The sequence below is a fragment of the Citrus sinensis genome, chromosome 7 (assembly GCF_022201045.2).
Source record: "Citrus sinensis cultivar Valencia sweet orange chromosome 7, DVS_A1.0, whole genome shotgun sequence".
NCBI lineage: Eukaryota > Viridiplantae > Streptophyta > Magnoliopsida > Sapindales > Rutaceae > Citrus > Citrus sinensis.
In genome coordinates this window covers 29,431,118-29,448,691 of record NC_068562.1, presented here as the reverse complement: position 1 = coordinate 29,448,691, position 17,574 = coordinate 29,431,118, and the positions used below count along the sequence as shown (strand labels likewise).

Here is a 17,574-nt window from a genome sequence, read left to right as displayed (position 1 = left end):
TCAATTCCTGTGCTGTGTGTGTTCCTTCCCAAAAACTTCTCATGTGCGCACAAATACAGAGAGAGACAGACAGAGCATTGAGAACCAGAAACGAAACATTATCACATGGAATTGCAATTACAACTCGAGCTGCCAATGATGAATCCTCAAGCAGCCAATGATGAATACTAATTATAGTACAAAAAGCCACTCAGGAGATCAAGGCAGCAGAACCAATTTGTGACCTATGTAATACAACATCATCCAAAGCCAATCTTCTTCCTAGAGCTGGCATACATTTACTAATAAAATGCCTGCATCACTTGTGAAAGAATAGACCCTTCTTCCTTCCTTTCCTCCTTTCACCAGCCTGCAAAATTAAGGGAAACCATAAACATGCTTTTCATACTGCAATTTGTTTCGTACTGCAAAATTAAGTCCAGAGCATGGAAAAATAATATCTAGAAAACAAACCCCCACCAAACCTAATATTCTTTCTTGTTTATGCGAGGAAGAAAGGATTTGAGCATAAATCTTTTCGTCTAAGCAGATATGACATCAAATTGATCACATGACACCACATACATAAATGGCACAAGGATATACGAACTAGAAATTTATGTTAGGTTAATTTATCCTAGCCTCAACATATAAGCAAGGCAATTTGGAGTTACACGCAACTATGGTGTACTCACTCAATGATAATCTATTTTGAAAAAAACAGCAAGAACATGAGGTGCTGAGAAAACAAATTCAAAGTATTTTGATTCCGCGCAGAAAATTTAACATGTATAATTTTTTCTATATCAAATGTCACCTATAAATATAATCAGAAGCCAAGAGAGTCTCATGTTAATTTATATAGAAAGAGAGGAAAACGGTTTAGAAGTGAAGAATTATACCCTTATGATAAATAACCTCAAGGTGAGCACAATTGTATCCCTTGAACTGCAAAATAGATAAATAAATAAATGAATAAAATGATAAAATGGAGCACAGTGTTACATAAAAAAGGGTCCATAACGAAAATCCATAAAACACTAGTCACGCCTTTAAAGAAAAATGAAAAAGCCTTTAGATTTAAGGTGTTTGAAGTATTTCACGTTTTTTAACGAGTCTGTGTACGCGTGAGATACAACATTTTTAAACCTTAGGGTTGAAAAAAATTTTAAGAGGAAGTTTCCTTGATCTTTCTTCACCAAATTATGTACCGAATTGGGTGGTTTACTTTTTTATCAATGACCTCCCATCCCATGATTTCTCTGTCTGAATTATTGTCCGCCATTACTATCAGTCAGCCACAATTATCTAGTTCCCAAATCTGAACTGTTGTTCCATTTTTTTGCTTCCTGCCATCTTGTTTACAGAAGATGAAGTCTTTTAGGGTATCTAGCATGATTTTAAAAGCGGCGTTTTCAGAAATCATTTGTGAAAATGAAAATGGATTTTCAGTTGGTGTTATGCAAGTTGAAGAACATGTTTGATAGTTTTTTTTTAAATAATCTATACTTTAAATAAGTAGTATTGTAAAGCTGAAAAAAACTAAAACCATCCCATATCCTTTCTGAAAATAAGTAAAAAGGCTGTGTTTTAGTGAAAAATTGTGCTCCATTTCCAAAATACATGTTCTAAGTTGTTTCTGTTTTCAGAAACAGAAAATTGTTGGAGAAAACATTTCCTAACAGTACTTTGTATCATGTTCTAATCCATTCGAACAGGAAGGCACTCTACTCCCTCTCTCGGTCACTCTCTCTCTATATCCTTCTCTATCTCTTCTATCTCTCTCTCCATCAATCCCAAAAAACTAGGCCATCTCATGTAAACTTGTTTTGCTCATTCCTGATACCAACTTAAGCAAACAAACTTAGCCCCTCTCAAGTAAGTATAATTTATTTATTTCTCCAATTTTACTTGACACACCCGGTCCAATTCCCTTTGCAAGCCGAAGCAGAAATTGAATCCCCTTCAAGGTTGGCATGAGGGGGTATTTATCTCTGAACATTTTACGACAATGAAAATCTAGCCAACTAAACTATCGCCATACAGAAACAAGATGGTAATTAATCGTTCAAACAAAAAGAAGGGGAAAAATATAAAAAGAACATCATGGATCCAATGCAAGCTTGAGTACTAGGGATTAAGATACAAAATTTCATAATTCAGGAAATTATCTATCCAAGTGTAGACACCCTCTCTATTAAAGAAGAGGGCAGTTCAAATTTATCAGAAATGGAATTGACCTAACCTTTGCATAACTATTAAAGGGCAGAACTTTTTCCGTCATCACAGACTATTACTTTTTAGAATTATCTCCATCCAATGCATCAAGCTTATACATAAAGTACATAAAAATTTGAACTTACCAACTAACATCAGTTGTACTACCATCCGCTCGTAAGAGATGCTCACTGCCATTGGAGCCAATTATGAAGAACTCCGTTGGGTTTCCATAAGGAATTGTAACCTACAAATTGATCCAAAAAAGGGTAAGGGGCTGGGCAAAAAGCTTCCACACCAGAGTCATGACTTCATCCATTAATGGCTCAAGACAAGACATAGTGTCCAAATTAAAAAAAGAGTGAAAAAGGAGGAAGAAGAAGAAGAAGAAGACTCCATTAAATTATAAACATATCAAGAATTCATTAAGTCAATGAGAGGATTCGGAGTCTAGTAAGTTGATTTCACAAGAATCAAATTATGTGCATGTATTAATGCAGAGACGACCAGTGACTCCAAATTAGTACTTAGGAGCATTCCATATAATCCATACATTTTCAAAATAAAAACTATCCTTTCAGGAAAAAAAACATACAAGCTGCATATGTGATGCTGCATAAAGCTAGTTTCAACAGTTTACGGTGCTATTACAAATTTTGATTTCAGCGTTTCTTAGCTATTATCACAGAAAACGTAAAATCATATTGTATTCACACAAGAAGCATTCTATCCAAGGTTCGATTTTAAGGAGATCCTTAAGACAGGAAAAAGATTTTTTTAAAAAAAATTTTTCCTTTATCTTTGTTTATTTATTTATCTTTGGGGAAGAGGGGGGGGGGGGGGGGGGGGGGTTAAGGGATTCATATACTAGTTCTCTTTGCTTTTCATGTAATGATAAAGAAAGCTACAAGAAAATCAAGCTTTAACTTGCCTCAGCTATGAAAAAGTTCAACCAAGCCTAGTATTTGACAGAGATTACATGCACTGTTATAAGTAAAAGGACTGTAAAACATTAACTGCATTCCACAAATGGGAGAAACCAACAAATTCTTCCACAATGTAACATGCTCAATTACTTGTTTCACATTAAAGAAAAAGAAAAAATTATAACGTAGTCAAGCTCCAACTACAAAACAATCAACTAATATTTAAATACGAAATCTTACAGTTGTGGTCGGTGAAAACTTTTCAGTGATTACAACACCACTGGGCCCGCTACACTTGATGGTAAAAGCTTCTCTCTTAATGGCCAATGTTGCCGGTTCCCAAATATCAAGATATCCAGTCTGTAACATTAAAAGCATATAAGTACTCACCATGCCTCTTAAGATGTGGAAACAGTAAAGGAAAGAAATTAAGACTAGTTTTCCTCCAAGAGATTGGTTATCAAACAGAAAAACAGAATATAGAATTTGGTCTTTCTTTAAAAATAACTCATACCGACAAGGAAACTTTGAATGATGCATGGCCACTATAAAGAGTCTTTTCTATGTGGTTCTGCATCTCAGGGTCTGTGAAAAGGAAAGGAAAAGAATATATATCCATTTAACAATATTGCAATATGTGATGCCCAGAAAGGACAGTGAATATGAAAAATAGATTAATCACACAAAAATTTGAGTCTAGATGCATAAAAAAATTAAAAAATTTAAAAAAAATTCAATCCAGTCGATGGAGAGAACATTTAAGTAAAATATGGTAGCAAGAAGCTGTTTTTCCTATTAAGGAAAAAATACGGAGAAGGCAATTTCTTTCATAGAAGATGGGGACAATTTGTACTCTAAGCGACCTCAATTTAATGGTTTTTTTTTTTCACCTCACAAACCCACGCCAGGATTTGGTTCAGTGTTCCTTGCTATCAACCCAAAAACTCGTGAAGCAATATGAAGTGCAAATATAAACAATTTTACACACAGGAATGAAGTAAGCTGATAATCTCAACCTAGTCAACAATCAATCCAAACCTTGGAATTTGAGTGAAGGAGTAAAGAGGTTGGGTTCATAACTGAAGTGTAAGATCCTAACAAATAGTGACAGCAACTATAGGCTTCAGTCTTTTGTTGTTACATTTGTATCATCTTTTGTTTGTCAGTAATGCAGTAACAGTGAAAAAAACAACTGATATGAAAGCAACGCTGACAACTGACTTCAAATTTGCAGTTTCCGTAAGGGATTTGCAAAGTTCTCAATTTTCAAACTGTATGCACGGTGATTAAAGTTGCCAATTGTGAAATGTTAATACGTAAACATACAACTGAAAACAGTAGAAATGGCAGCATAATCACTTACCACAAGTGATCTTTCTGTTTTCATTGGCAAAGACCCTTACAAGATCTCCCTAGAATCACCAAAGAAGCAAGTTATATAGAAATAAGAAAGTAAGATACTATGGCCACAATAGCTTTTGCATGTGAGAAGTAAATTGTTGTAACACACTAAAGAAAAATAGTCTGATCACAAAATTTATGCCACTATCTTTTATATAGTAGGTTCTTGTCAAATGGAAAGAGAGGAATTAAGGAACATTAAATACCTATTCATTTTTCAGTATTGTTCACAAAAATAAAGACAAAAACTATTTAACATGCAAGTTATGAAATCAAAAGAAGAGAATTAAAAATAGAGGTTCAATGGTTTCACTAAACATTCTGCACACTGCTATAAAGAATAAGATGGTGATTACAAGTAGAACCAAAGAAAGCACGAATGACAGTCACCAGCTGGGACTGTAATAGGGGATTCTGAGGAGGATTCTGACGACATTGAAGATGATTTCTATTGTAGAGCAACGAGAGGCAGAAATCAGTGCAGGATGAAGATCTGGGGTTGCAAAGACTGTTAACAGAGGAAAAAGAAAAGCACGAGGGCCAGAACACCAGGTCAAATGTTATAAAGTATCAAAGAAAGGGGAAAGGCAAATTAGGCAATTCAAGTAAGCTTACAGGAAATGAAGGGATACTGTCATGTCAAGAGGAAGGAAAGAAAGAAAGTTTAGGGGAATTTTTGGCTGAAATGGACCTGGTTCTTGTGTCGAACAAAAAGGAAGAATCAAGGCCGGGTTTTGAAGTATGATTAAGGAGAAGTTGAAGAAGGCAGCTATAGATGCTACAATTTTACAAGAAACAAAGAGAGGAGATTGACAGAAGGGTGATAGGATCATTGCGGAGAGGGAGATTCATAGATTGGGTCTATCTTCCCTCATCTGGGAAGGATGTACGAATTGTTGTGGCGTGGGATGCAAGGGTATTCAAAGCTGAAGAATCTCTTCTAGGGGAATTTTTTGTTTCAGTAAAAATTCAGAGAGCAGGGAACCAAGATTGGTGTCCATCTGGAGTAGATGGGCCTAACAATACTAGAGTTAGAAAAAGTTTTTGGGATAAACAGGCTGGTTTGGATGGAGTTTGTAGCCCGATATGGTGTGTAGGGGGAGACTTCAATGTGGTCAGATTTCTGTCCGAAGAGTCTTGGGGGTAGAATTACTAAAAAATGGAGGATTTTAATACGTTAATTCTCAAATCTGGATTGAAGGATATAGAGTTATTTGGTGCTAATTTTACATGGTCTAATCTTTGCTCTGATCCTGCTTGCTGTAGCTCAGACAAATTCTTGTTTTTGCCTAGAGGTGGCAAAATCCTCCATGGGTTTGGAGCCCCACCCCAAATGGGGAAAATTTTGAATAATTTTTGGGGAATGGGGTGGGGAGTGGGAGAAAAATAATCCCCAAATTCTTAACGGGGTAGGGTTTGGTTTTGTACTCCCCACCCCAATCCCCATTATATATAAATATGTTTTTAATTCTTATTTAATAATTTTTATTTTATCAACTATAATGTCAATTAATAATTTTTTTATTTTTATATAATATAAACACGATATGAATAAAAGAAAATCCTATAATATAATTCTTTTTCAACTCTAAAACATTGTTATGTTTTCTTTTCTCTTTTAAGATGCTGCTCTCTTCAAATATTTTTCAATTTTGATAGCATTTTAAGATATTGTTTCAAACTTCTAGAGATTTTTTTAAAATAATTTATAATATGATAATGATTTTATTTAAGTCTCTAATTTTTAATTTACTAAAATCATGTATTTATGCCTACTATAAAATAGGCAAATGGGGAATGGGGTGGGGATGGGGAAATCATTCCCCACACGGAGATTTCCCATCCCCACCCCACTAAATTTATTGGGGAATGGGGTAGGGAATGGAGCCAAAAAAATTTAATGGGGTGGGGAATGGGGTAGGCCTCCCTACCCCCACCTCACTCCATTGTCATCCCTATTTTTGCTTGAGTGAAAAGGTCGGCTGTGTTAAACAACCTACTTGGCCTAGAGTTACTGTAACACCCTAGGCAAATCCCACATCGGCAAAGCACGGGAGAGATGTTAGGTTTATAAGGGGTGATCCACACTTTAATTAGTAAGACGCGTTTTGGGGTGTATCGGCGCCCCAGAAACAAACCCGTGCGGGCCTTGTTAAGGCTCAAAGCGGACAATATCTTGCCAGGTCTAGGTTGGGTCATGACATTATGGTATCAGAGCGGCTCCGGGTATCCTCTTGAGCGATGGTGGGGCAAACCTCAACGAGAACGTTGAGTCCCTAAGGGTGTGTGTATGTAACACCCTAGGCAAATCTCACATCAGCAAAGCACGGGAGAGATGCTGAGTTTATAATGGGTGACCCACACCTTAATTGGTAAAACGCGTTTTGGGGTGTATGGGCACCCCAGAAACAAATCCGTGCGGGCCTTGTTGAGACCCAAAGCAGACAATATCTTGCCAGGTCTAGGTTGGGTCATGATAGTTACATCTGATCATTATCCAATTATCCTCGACTCCAATGTGCGAAGTGGGGACCTGTACCGTTAAAATTCAAGAATGTGCGGCTCCATCATCATCAATTTAAAAGCAGTACTGAGAAGTGGAGAAAAGAGCAGTTTGAAGGCTTCAAGGGGTACAAATTCATGAGAAAGTTAGGCTGAAAATGAAGGAAGAAAGAAGTCTTTGGCCATTTAAAGAAGGGAGAAGGCAAAATTTGAAAGAAGAATTCAAGAGATTGATAGATTAGAAGAGTAGGGATTGATGAGCATTAGCCTTTGTAGTGAGAAGAGACAAACCAAAATTAATCTGGAAGAATTGTTATTTCAAGAAGAAGTTGTGTGGAGACAGAAATCCGAGGCATTATGGGCTAAATAAGGGGACAAAAATACTAGAATGTTCCGTAGCATTGTAAATGGAAGAAAAAGCAGAAATCTGATTAGAAAGCTGGGATATTGTGAAGGCAATATTTTTTAAGATGAGCTGGTGTAGAAGCTGAAATAATCAGATACTTCTCTGTTTTGTACTCAGATGGAGGAGTTTCGAGGCCTTTTATTGAAGGGTTAAACTGGGTTCCTATTAAGAAGGGCAGACAAGCTGGTTGGAGAGAAGATTTGACAAAGATGAAATTAAAAAGGCAGTGTTTGAACGCTGCCCATATAAGGCTCCGGGTCCAAACGGTTTTTCCTTGCTTTATTCCAGAGTTGTTGGGATACAATCAAAGAAGATGTGAAGAAAGTTTTTGATGATTTTTATGACAAAGGGACTATCTATCAATAAAATCACCAATGTTACTCACATCTGCCTAATCCCTAAGAAGAAAGATTCCATCGAGATCTCTGATTTTCGACCTGTCAGTCTAGTGACAAGTCTGTACAAGTTAATAGCCAAAGTTCTCCCTTTGGTATTCAAAGAGGTGCTATCTGAAACTATATCCGATGCCCAGTCAGCTTTTGTTAAAGGGCACCAGATTGTTAATGCTGTTTCGGTTGCTAACGAAGTTGTAGAAGATTGTAGGAAGAAAAAAAAAGCGAGGATGGTTATCAAAATTGATTTTGAGAAACCTTACCATCACTTATATTGGAATTTTGTTGATCTTGTTTTTCAAGCAAAAGGGGCTGGATGCAAGTGGAGGCGATGGATAAAGGGCTGCCTACAATCAGTAAACTTCTCGGTATTCATAAATTGAAGGCCTAATGGAAAGTTTGGTTCGTCTAGAGGAAGCAGACAAGGAGATCCTCTATCTCCCTTTCTTTTTACTCTGACGGCTGATGGTTTGAGCAGATTGATGAGTAGAGCTGTTGAAGCCAGGTTAGTTAAGGGTATATCAGTTGGCAAAGACAAGGTTGAGGTCTGAGATGATACTCTTTTCTTTTCGGTGGGTGATGAACAAGCAATTGCAAACTTTTTACAAGTTGTGGACAGCTTCAGTTTGATTTCTGGCCTCGAAGTCAAGATGGCCAAAAGTGTAATAGTGCGAATTAATTCAGTTGAGGATAAAGTCAAAATCTTAGCAAATAATTTTGGGCTTACAATGGGAAGTTGGCCTTTGAATTAATTAGGGATAGTTTTTGGGACCCAGAGAATGAAAAATTTGAAAAGAGACTTGGGTGATGAAAAAGGCTGATCTTTCCAAAGGGGGAAGACTCACCCTAATCCACACCATACCGTCAGCCATTCTTATTATTTTCTTTCTCTTTTCAAAATTCCCTCCGGAATTGCGAAAAGAATTGAGAAGATGATAAGAGACTTTTTGTGGAAAGGTTATGAAAATGGCAATGGATCTCATCTTTTCAAAATTCCCTTCGGATAAGGTTGCAAGGCATAAAACAAGAGGAGGTTTAGGAATTGGCAATGTGGAAAAGGAAAATAGAGCTCTCTTAGCAAAATGCTTCTCAATGTTTCCCTTGGAGAGGACCTCCCTTTGGCACTTGGTTATCCACAGCAAGTATGGAATTCATCCAAATGGATGAGATGCAAACATGGCTAGGAAAGAGTCCAATAGAAGCACCTGGAAAGCTATATCCAAAGAGTACCACACGTTTCTTAGTTTTGTTGTCTTAGAATTGGGTACTGGGAAGGCTATTCATTTGTGGGAGGATAAATGGAGGGGTGATGGTTTTTTGTGTGAGAAATTCCCTCACTTGCACATGTTATGCCTTTCTATGAATATCTCAATTTTCTCTAGCATGGCTTTCTCTCCAGCCACTATGAATCCGAATTGGAAGTTCAATTTTAAATCAAATTGAATGATAGAGAGGTTAATGAACTTGCAATGCTGATGTCAAATATTGAAAATATCAATATTGATAAACTGGAGGAAGACCAGAGGAAATGGAAGCCAGAAGCCTCTGGACAATATACTTGCAAGTCATATTTTGAGAAGCTGCGCAATGATGATCAGCTGGAGAGTTTTTACCCTTCAAAATGATTTGGAAGGCTAGCATAACCCCTAAAATTCAAGTCTTCTTGTGGGCCTTGGCACAAGGAAAATTAAAATCTGGACAAGTGATACAAAGAAAGTTTCCTAATTTATGTCTCACTCCTTGGTGTATGATGTGCAAGACAAGTGCAGAAACTTCAAATCACCTTTTTCTTCACTGTTTTGCGGCTTCAAAGTTGTAGTACAAGTTGTGCAGAGAAGCTGAATCCAAGATGTACAATAAGTTTTCTTACTCGTCCCTACACATTAATTTTCTATTCTGGAAGCAGAATGAAGATTGTGGTAGGCTAGGCATGTTAAAAAGCAAAGAGCAAAAGGTGTATTTACTGTCTCTAACGTGTTCATCAACGGAAACAAAGGTCTGTATCACTATATAGATGTTCTTCGTGCTTCATAATAGGAGTCTTGAAGTTAACTCTACAACAGGCCCAAGAAAAATTGCAGGATTATTGTAGAAAACTTGCAGGAGTCTGAAAGCAATGTCAATATGTTTAGCTAACTGGAAAGATCTTGAACTTATTTTTTGTTAGCACCAAGGCTTGTTGTGGGCAACTCTAATATTAACACTACCTAATTTCTTTATATGTTTTCAAATATTTACCAAATTCAGGAGCTGGAAAAAATTAAGATATTAGATATACACAGATGCATAGAACATACAACAGATTGGAAAGTGCAATGAACTATCAATAATGCGGCTAAGAATTAATACCTTACGCTTCCGATCATCCAAAGGCTGCACTTCTATAGCAAGATATGTATCAACATCATCAGCAGTAATAAGATAGTTTGGCTGCTTTGCTCCTGTCAATATAAACAGCTTGAGACGCAGATTCTGTGACAAGAGCAGGAACAACAATGACAGGAAAATATCATAGATAACAATGAGAAGGGTACCCTCTATGTAATTAACAGATCCATCTTCCAGATGTCGTACCCACTGCCAATGCAATAAGCAATGCACAATCATGTAATTGATATAAACATCCAAAAAAAAGGATTGCTCATTACGAAGCAATTCACAGCATATTCAAGAATTTTATATTAACCAACTTCGCTAATCCACAAGACACAAGAGCATGGATGTCGTAAATGCACCTCAAAATTACAACTAGTAGTTCCATTAATAGAGTATCCGCATGCCTGGAGTTGTCGTCCTGGAAAAGCTTCTCCCGAAATTTGAAGGCCCTCTATAGCTGGCAACGGATCATCATCTGCGGCTGCATATAGCAGATTTTACAATTAGACATAGCCAACCAGTGCTACTATCAATACTAAGCTTTGAAGTACAAGAGGTCATTACCCTCAGAAAATGAGGAAGAGGGTTCTTCAAGAACAGGTGGCAGGTAAGGAGAATAAGAGGAATTGGGATCATCAAGTGTGGTTGTGTAAGCAGAATTTCCTGAAGCCCAATTGGATGAATGATCTCTCTCATTCTGGTTCTCCACAGCATCAGGTTCATCCATCTCACTGTTGCTGACAGGAACACGAAATTTAACTTGCTTATTGGCAGTTTCTTCACCGTACTCAGAAGCATGTACATCATCACGAGTACCAATAAGCTGCGCAGGTATATCTTGGGTAGCAGAATCCCTGAAAAATGACCAGGTCTCACTATCAGCGCATTCATTCAGTAAATAGATAAACACCATAAGCATTCCATAAAGCCAAATCTTGTATGAAAGCAGGATAAGCATCCAAAAGAGAACCGTGGACAACAACAAAATCAACTCTCATCCATCTTCATCTCCTCATATTTATTTCAGCTCAGCAACTTGAGCTGATTCTTCACTATAAATGTGGAAGTATAGGAAATCTTTTATTTCTAATTTCAGGAGACAAAAGCTAATACTAGTGCTCGTGGGAAAGTATAATTGAAGCAGCAGAGCACAATATCTGGAAGATTGCAACTGAAAAGGTCTAGCAGTTAATTTTAAGCAAGACTAAAAATTGCCAGTTACCATATATGGGAGAACTATGATGCCAGTATGAAAAGTATATCAGTTCCTCATGTTAACATGAACCTTTGAACAATGATTCATTCATTCATGCCAATGTACATAAGGATCCAATGAAAACAGAACCCACCAACAAATGCAGATGGTTGTAATTTGACATTCAGTTCACAGTAGCAGTCTCCATTTGACCAGGCTCACCTGCTTGCAAGAGGTGAATGCCTTCTCATGTCATCAACCAGAGTTTTCCCGATACCACCCAACTCACCCTGGTGGTGACCCAACAAATCCCAATCTGTGGTTGCTTGAGTCTCAGAGTTTGCTGGTATCTTTCCATGGGAATATGTTGGCTGCGCTACCAATTCAAGCCCCATTTTGTTCTGAAAAAGAGGAAAAAAATTAGAGGAAAATTACTATGAGACACCAGGAAAATATGTAGAAGACGACATGAGCATACTGAAGTATCCATGGCTGCAGTGGTAGAATGAGATGGGGACTGTGGAGCAGCATTAGAATGGTTCATATCTGAACGCCACGGTGCTAATTGATACTGTGACTCCTTAAGTTTTGACTGGGACCAGGGAAAGAACATTATCAACACAATCGATTCATTGTGGAAACAAAAAGTAATGCTGCATAATATATCACACTATCATAAACCAAACCAGCAGGAGCGAGACAAGTGATAAAAAGTTATTAACAAACCCATTCTGCATAAAGTACCTCAGTAAGTAAAAGCTTCTCCTGCAAATGCTTAAACAGAACCTGCAAGAGTAAGAAAGTCCCCGATGGTAAAATATCACGCATGTGACATAGTAAAAGAAGAAGCAGCTTTATAACAATAATTTTAAAAAAAAAAAATTCTGAATTAAAGCTTCCAACTGGATAATCTTTTTTTTTTTGTGTGTGTGTGTGTGTGGAAAAGAATGAAAAAGAAAAAGAAAAAGAAAACAAACTTGCAGAATAATGAATAAACAAAGTCCACAAGCATAACAATAATTTCCTCTAAATTTCCTTCTTACGAGAAACAAAATATTTTCTCCACATATTATTTGGCTGACTCAATCGTTTGTTTTCCTTTTTCGATAACCAAAGATCACCCAATGCGTGCCCCAGGTCAGAAACTAGGACTACTGTCCAACGATTAAACCTTAGTAGTTAGGAAGTCCAAGCAAATAAAATATCCCAAAAAAGTCTAGTCTCTGTGTTAGAATTCAATGATGATCATATTTGACCACTCCAAGGGTTACTATGTCATGTTAAAGACACTTACTCGATCACACCACATAACCCCACTAAAGTCTTCTCTCCAGTCTCTTAACCTCCAAGCCAGACTTCAGAAAATTATGGGAGCATAAAAGTACAACAGCAGTTATGGAGCTTCCAATTGGATGGTAGTGCAATTCTAACCACAGTCATGAATCCTGAAAGTTAATAAGTTTTATTTGGAGAACTTTGTTTCTTCTCTTTTTTAGCACTTCCAATTCCACCCAAAATTTGCAAAAGGAACTCTACCCATGATACCTGGATAAATTTACCACCTCTCTCAAGCCTGTTATTATCTTCATCGCAATCTCTCTTATGTAACTTGAAGGAACTCTTCGTCTCAAGCTACTTTTGGCCTCAATCCTGTACAAAAAAACTCGCCTAGCTCTTTTCACATAACTTTAACGGCACATTGCCGATGTTTGCTCTTTTCGCTATTAGCTATGATGTGAATACAGAAAGCCACAAGTCTGACTAGGATAATTTTTGCTCTGATAACAAAATCGATGTAATCTAGGGCTAAAATAATTGGACCTGAATGCAAATCGAACCAAGGCTGGAAAGTTGCGAATCCCAAATTGTGGATCAATTATAGCAAATTGCTGAAGAAAATAAAGAAAATGGCTTGAAGATCAGAAGTTATGAGGTTTAAAACCAACTCTAAGACTTCAGCAAGAATCTATCAGTTTAAAACTTAAACTCTTGGACTTTTGTTTGACTCAAAATCTGATATTTGAAAGGCTCTTAACAGCATCTCCTTATATGAGCCTGCCATTAACAACTTTCAGTTAAAGCATAAACAAACTAAAGTCTAGACCAAAATTCAACCCGATAAACTTATCCCAACTCTTGTCTTAATTATGCTATAAAAATGATCGTAGCAGAAGTTCAGTCATTAAACCTAAAACTACGTTTAGAAACTCTAATTTTAATCCTCAAGACACCAATTAACAGCCACAAACTTCTGCTCGGTCTTTAGCATCTAGGATACCTTGATCTGTATGGATTTTGACAGCAACAGTTTGTGACCACTTAAAGAAGTACACAGCAAAGTAATCAACACCACAAGTGTCTTGAGAAAGAGATGGTATCAGCAATACTCAAGTACAGAATCAGGGGAATGAAGTGCTAATCTCCAGATTTTCATTTTTCTTAGAAGGCGAGGTGTTCAAAGAAAAATAATGGATAGATAATGAAAATAGTTTCTTTGGGACAGAGAAATGATTGAAAGAAACTTGATAACTTTCTTGAACAAAGTGACGAAGGATTACATGTTTCTTTGGGACAGAGTTAACTTCTGATCTATCTCCTTAGAGTTCAATGATATGACTTTTTTTTTCTTTATTTTAATTAATTGGGAGGTAACTATGTGTAATACCAATGGGTAGAAACTAAGATCTCACTAGATTCGTAGTTTTTGGGCTTAGGGCTCTTTTGACTTTCTTTGTCGACTTCTTATTCCTATTCTATGTACATTTCCTACATTTAACATACGAATTTTGTTTCTGAGCAAAAGTATACGAATTTAGTCATAGCCTCACAAGGATTCTAGGTATCATGACACATTAAACGATTCATCAACACTAAAAACAGACAGATCTAAATATCTAAAGTTTGACTTTAGGATTCAATCATTTCAATAGGAAGCAAAATTGTGTGGGAGGCTACAAAAATCAGTTAATTGAAATAAAATCTTCCTTAAAAGATAACATATTAGAAGGCTAGCTACATTACAGAAACAACTTAAAACCATCTGATACAAACCTTGACATTGCTGACAATGGAATAAGCATCAACAACTGGTGGCTGCAGAGAGTATTCTGCAAGGAGAGGCAACAGAGACTGCACAAATGTTGTTCTTTCTTGTTGTGCAGCCTGAAGAAAAAATGCTGAATCTCAGAATTTGCTTCAGCTTCTAATTAATATGCATATGTGATTTTAAAAATGATAATCATACCCATGAAGTCAAGTTTACATTTACTAGTTGTTTATGATAATAATTATCTTAAAACTTCTATAAATATCTTACATTAATTTTTAATTGTTTATAAAATAAATATTCTGCCTAACATAAAAAGTACAGGAAGTCTATCTACCACAGTTAATAATGAGACTTTTACTACAATAGTATGCCAAAGGAAAGTGAGTACAGAAGGGGACATGCATTCTATTTTAATCCAGCAAAGTTAACATTGTTCACATAAATATAAATGGTCATCCAAAGGTGCATAAAATAACATGAATACCAAGAATTGTGCACGTAGTTGACTAAATTGACAATCACAACAATTTAAAAAACGTATTAAAGAAATTGGAAAATCATTTCATAAATTCTATCAACGCATACAATATCAATCTACTTGATATATGCAGGAAATATACCAATCTAAAGACTAAAGAGTAAATGGACCTGTAGTTGGTATGTGAGGTGGATATTCTCTTCAATTATATCTTGTCTATATGAAAGAGCTTTTGATGCAGCATCAACAAGGTCTTGCTGTTGTTGATCAAAGGCCTAGTTGCACGAAGTCCAGAAAAACTTATGATTAAACTCTGAACAAGCATAAGAAAGAGGAAAGGAAGAAGAAAGAACGGCAGCCTGGCAGGTGGAATAATGAAAGCTAAAGAAAGGCCTACGTACCAGACGCATGTAAGCAATGCGCTTTTCAAGAACATATTTTTCATTGCGTATTTGTGCTTCCTAGCAACATATATGTGTTATTAGCCACTTCAACTAAAAAGAATATTATGAGAAGAGAAGAGAAGAAAAAAGAATCAAGATATGTTACTCCTGGCAGCAAGAAAAACTGTCAAAACATAATTTACCTTGATAGAATATTCAGAAAGATGTTTACGTAACTGCATAATCTCTTCTTCATGCTCCCGAATCTTAAGAATAAGGTCCTAGCAGATGATAGAATTTGTTCATTAGAAATTAAAGCTTCAAACAGGAAAAGCACACCATCCAGAGCAATTTGATAATACCTGCTTCCACAGGCTTCTAGGATTATTTACTTCAGCCATTGGCATCAGGCCTTGTCCAGACAAATTAAACCGTGGATCATAATCCCCATCCATTTGGTACCTAAGAGAAGAATATTGTCTTAAGTTGTATGATCCTTCATAAATGTTGATTCAGTAATATACAATCAACAGGTGTACTTGATGTTAGATACCTGCTAGGCGAAAACGATGTTGTAGACGGTGAAGATAACTGAGAGGGGCCCGGAGTATCTGCATGTGCTTGCCCACCAGAAAGTACCTTCAATGTTCCATTGTTCTTGTTGCTCTCAGTGTGAACGTCAGAACGGCTTTGCAATGCAGCATTTTCATCAGTTGGTTTCAAATCTTGATGGAGAACCAGTGAACTGGATGGATCATCTGCAGAAGCGTAGCCCATGCTTTTGATTCTATCTTCTAGGTTATTGACAGAGGGAAGTGACTGATGAACTTCATAAGGTCCACGGAAACTCTCTTTCCAAGTATCAATATTATGTCTTCGACCAATTGATTCCTCTAATTTCTGCCAAATTTCATGGTTCATGAAATGAGAACAAAATATGAAAAATATTAATTAATTGCATCAGATAAAACAAGTCAGCTTTATAAAAATAAATGATAACAGAAAAAGGAAAAGCCGTTGTCCAGCAGCTACAATAAGAAAACAAAAAAAAACAAGAGGGACATACATATTTCTCGAGTTCCTGAATTTTTTTGTGAAGCTCAGTCCTCAGTAAATTGTTCTCTTCTATCTGTGAAAAAATAATCAAACCATAGCTTATAACAAACATCCAAATGATTTTTTTTTTTTTTAAAGAAATGACGGAAAGCTTACCGCTATATACCACACAATACATTACAATTAACTTAGTAAGAAAGCACATTGAAATTAAGAAAGAACAAAACAGAAAAGGAGAAAGAGGGAAGATACCTGTTGTTTGATGGTGGCCTCAGCGGCTTCGACAGCTTTCATAACCTGAAACAAGCTGTCGTTGTTGTTGTTGTTGCTGTTAGAGTTATTATTAGAATCATTACCTTTATCATTTAGCGCTAATCCCGAAAACTTATCAGCTAAATTGCCACCGTGACCGTTCTCCATTTCTCTTGATAAGCTCTCAATCTCAATTGCGGTCTCAGTTCAATTCATTGCATGTGATGTAAGAGAGAATACCTTTCTACTCTACTAACTAATATAATTATCGCAATTCGCAATCATAATATGTATAAAGAATTATTAAACAAAAAAAAAAAAGAAATACTGGCTTTTAAAGGAATTCAAATGAATAAATGAAACCCTAAATGATGAGTGAGTGAGTGTGCGTGTAATTTAAGACAGAGAGAGGAAGGAGACACCTTTTTTCTCAATTAAAAAAAAAAAAGAAAAAATATTTTTCGTGCTCGAAGCAACGCGTGCGTGACTTCTTCTCTCTTTCTTTCTTTTCTTTCTTTGGTCGTCTCCTCCCAGGTCCCAGCAAATCAAATTACCTTCCTCTCTCTTGCGCCTATTAGTTTCCTTTTTCATTTTTTTTTAATTTCCATTAATTATTCTCTTATTTTTATATATATTTTCTTATTTTAAAAATATAGCCGTACCAGTTTTTTTTGTTTACTCTTTAAAAACTCACTTTATTTCTCTCGGGTAATTATTGCTGTTGGATAATTAACGAATGATATTTGAAAAAAAAAAAACACAAAACAAAACAAACAAGACCCCACCCTTAGGAGAAAAGGACTGCTTGCTCATTCTGAATGGTATACTTAATGCTACACTTCCCAAAAGAGAGCAAATCTCATCACTAAAAGCTTAATTTTTCTTTCTTTCTTAATTTTACCATCTTATTTTTCCCAAGTCAATATTATTCCAAACTCAATGGATTCGTCATCTCCAGCTCC

The 17,574-nt window shown here is 36.3% G+C and overlaps 1 protein-coding gene across 2 annotated transcripts; it reads right to left on the bottom strand.

The window, feature by feature from the left end:
• Positions 1–77: 77 nt before the first annotated feature.
• LOC102606974 (uncharacterized) lies at positions 78–17,188 on the bottom strand. 2 transcript variants are annotated; one of them, XM_006464127.4, is made up of 21 exons: positions 16,613–17,186; positions 16,371–16,433; positions 15,858–16,204; positions 15,667–15,766; positions 15,508–15,585; positions 15,323–15,382; positions 15,092–15,196; positions 14,446–14,556; positions 12,139–12,180; positions 11,873–11,986; positions 11,617–11,795; positions 10,764–11,053; positions 10,559–10,680; positions 10,358–10,400; positions 10,173–10,264; positions 4,486–4,534; positions 3,637–3,707; positions 3,363–3,482; positions 2,343–2,443; positions 882–927; positions 78–349 (listed from the first exon to the last, which is right to left on the bottom strand). In XM_006464127.4, exons 1-21 carry the CDS (start codon positions 16,778–16,780, stop codon positions 299–301), a joined length of 2,352 nt encoding a protein of 783 aa, XP_006464190.1. In that variant the 5' UTR covers positions 16,781–17,186; the 3' UTR covers positions 78–298. The 2 variants fall into 2 exon arrangements, with proteins under 2 accessions (XP_006464190.1, XP_024957971.1); XM_025102203.2 differs by lacking the exon at positions 882–927 and having other exon boundaries at positions 16,613–17,188.
• Between the last annotated feature and the right edge of the window lie 386 nt (positions 17,189–17,574).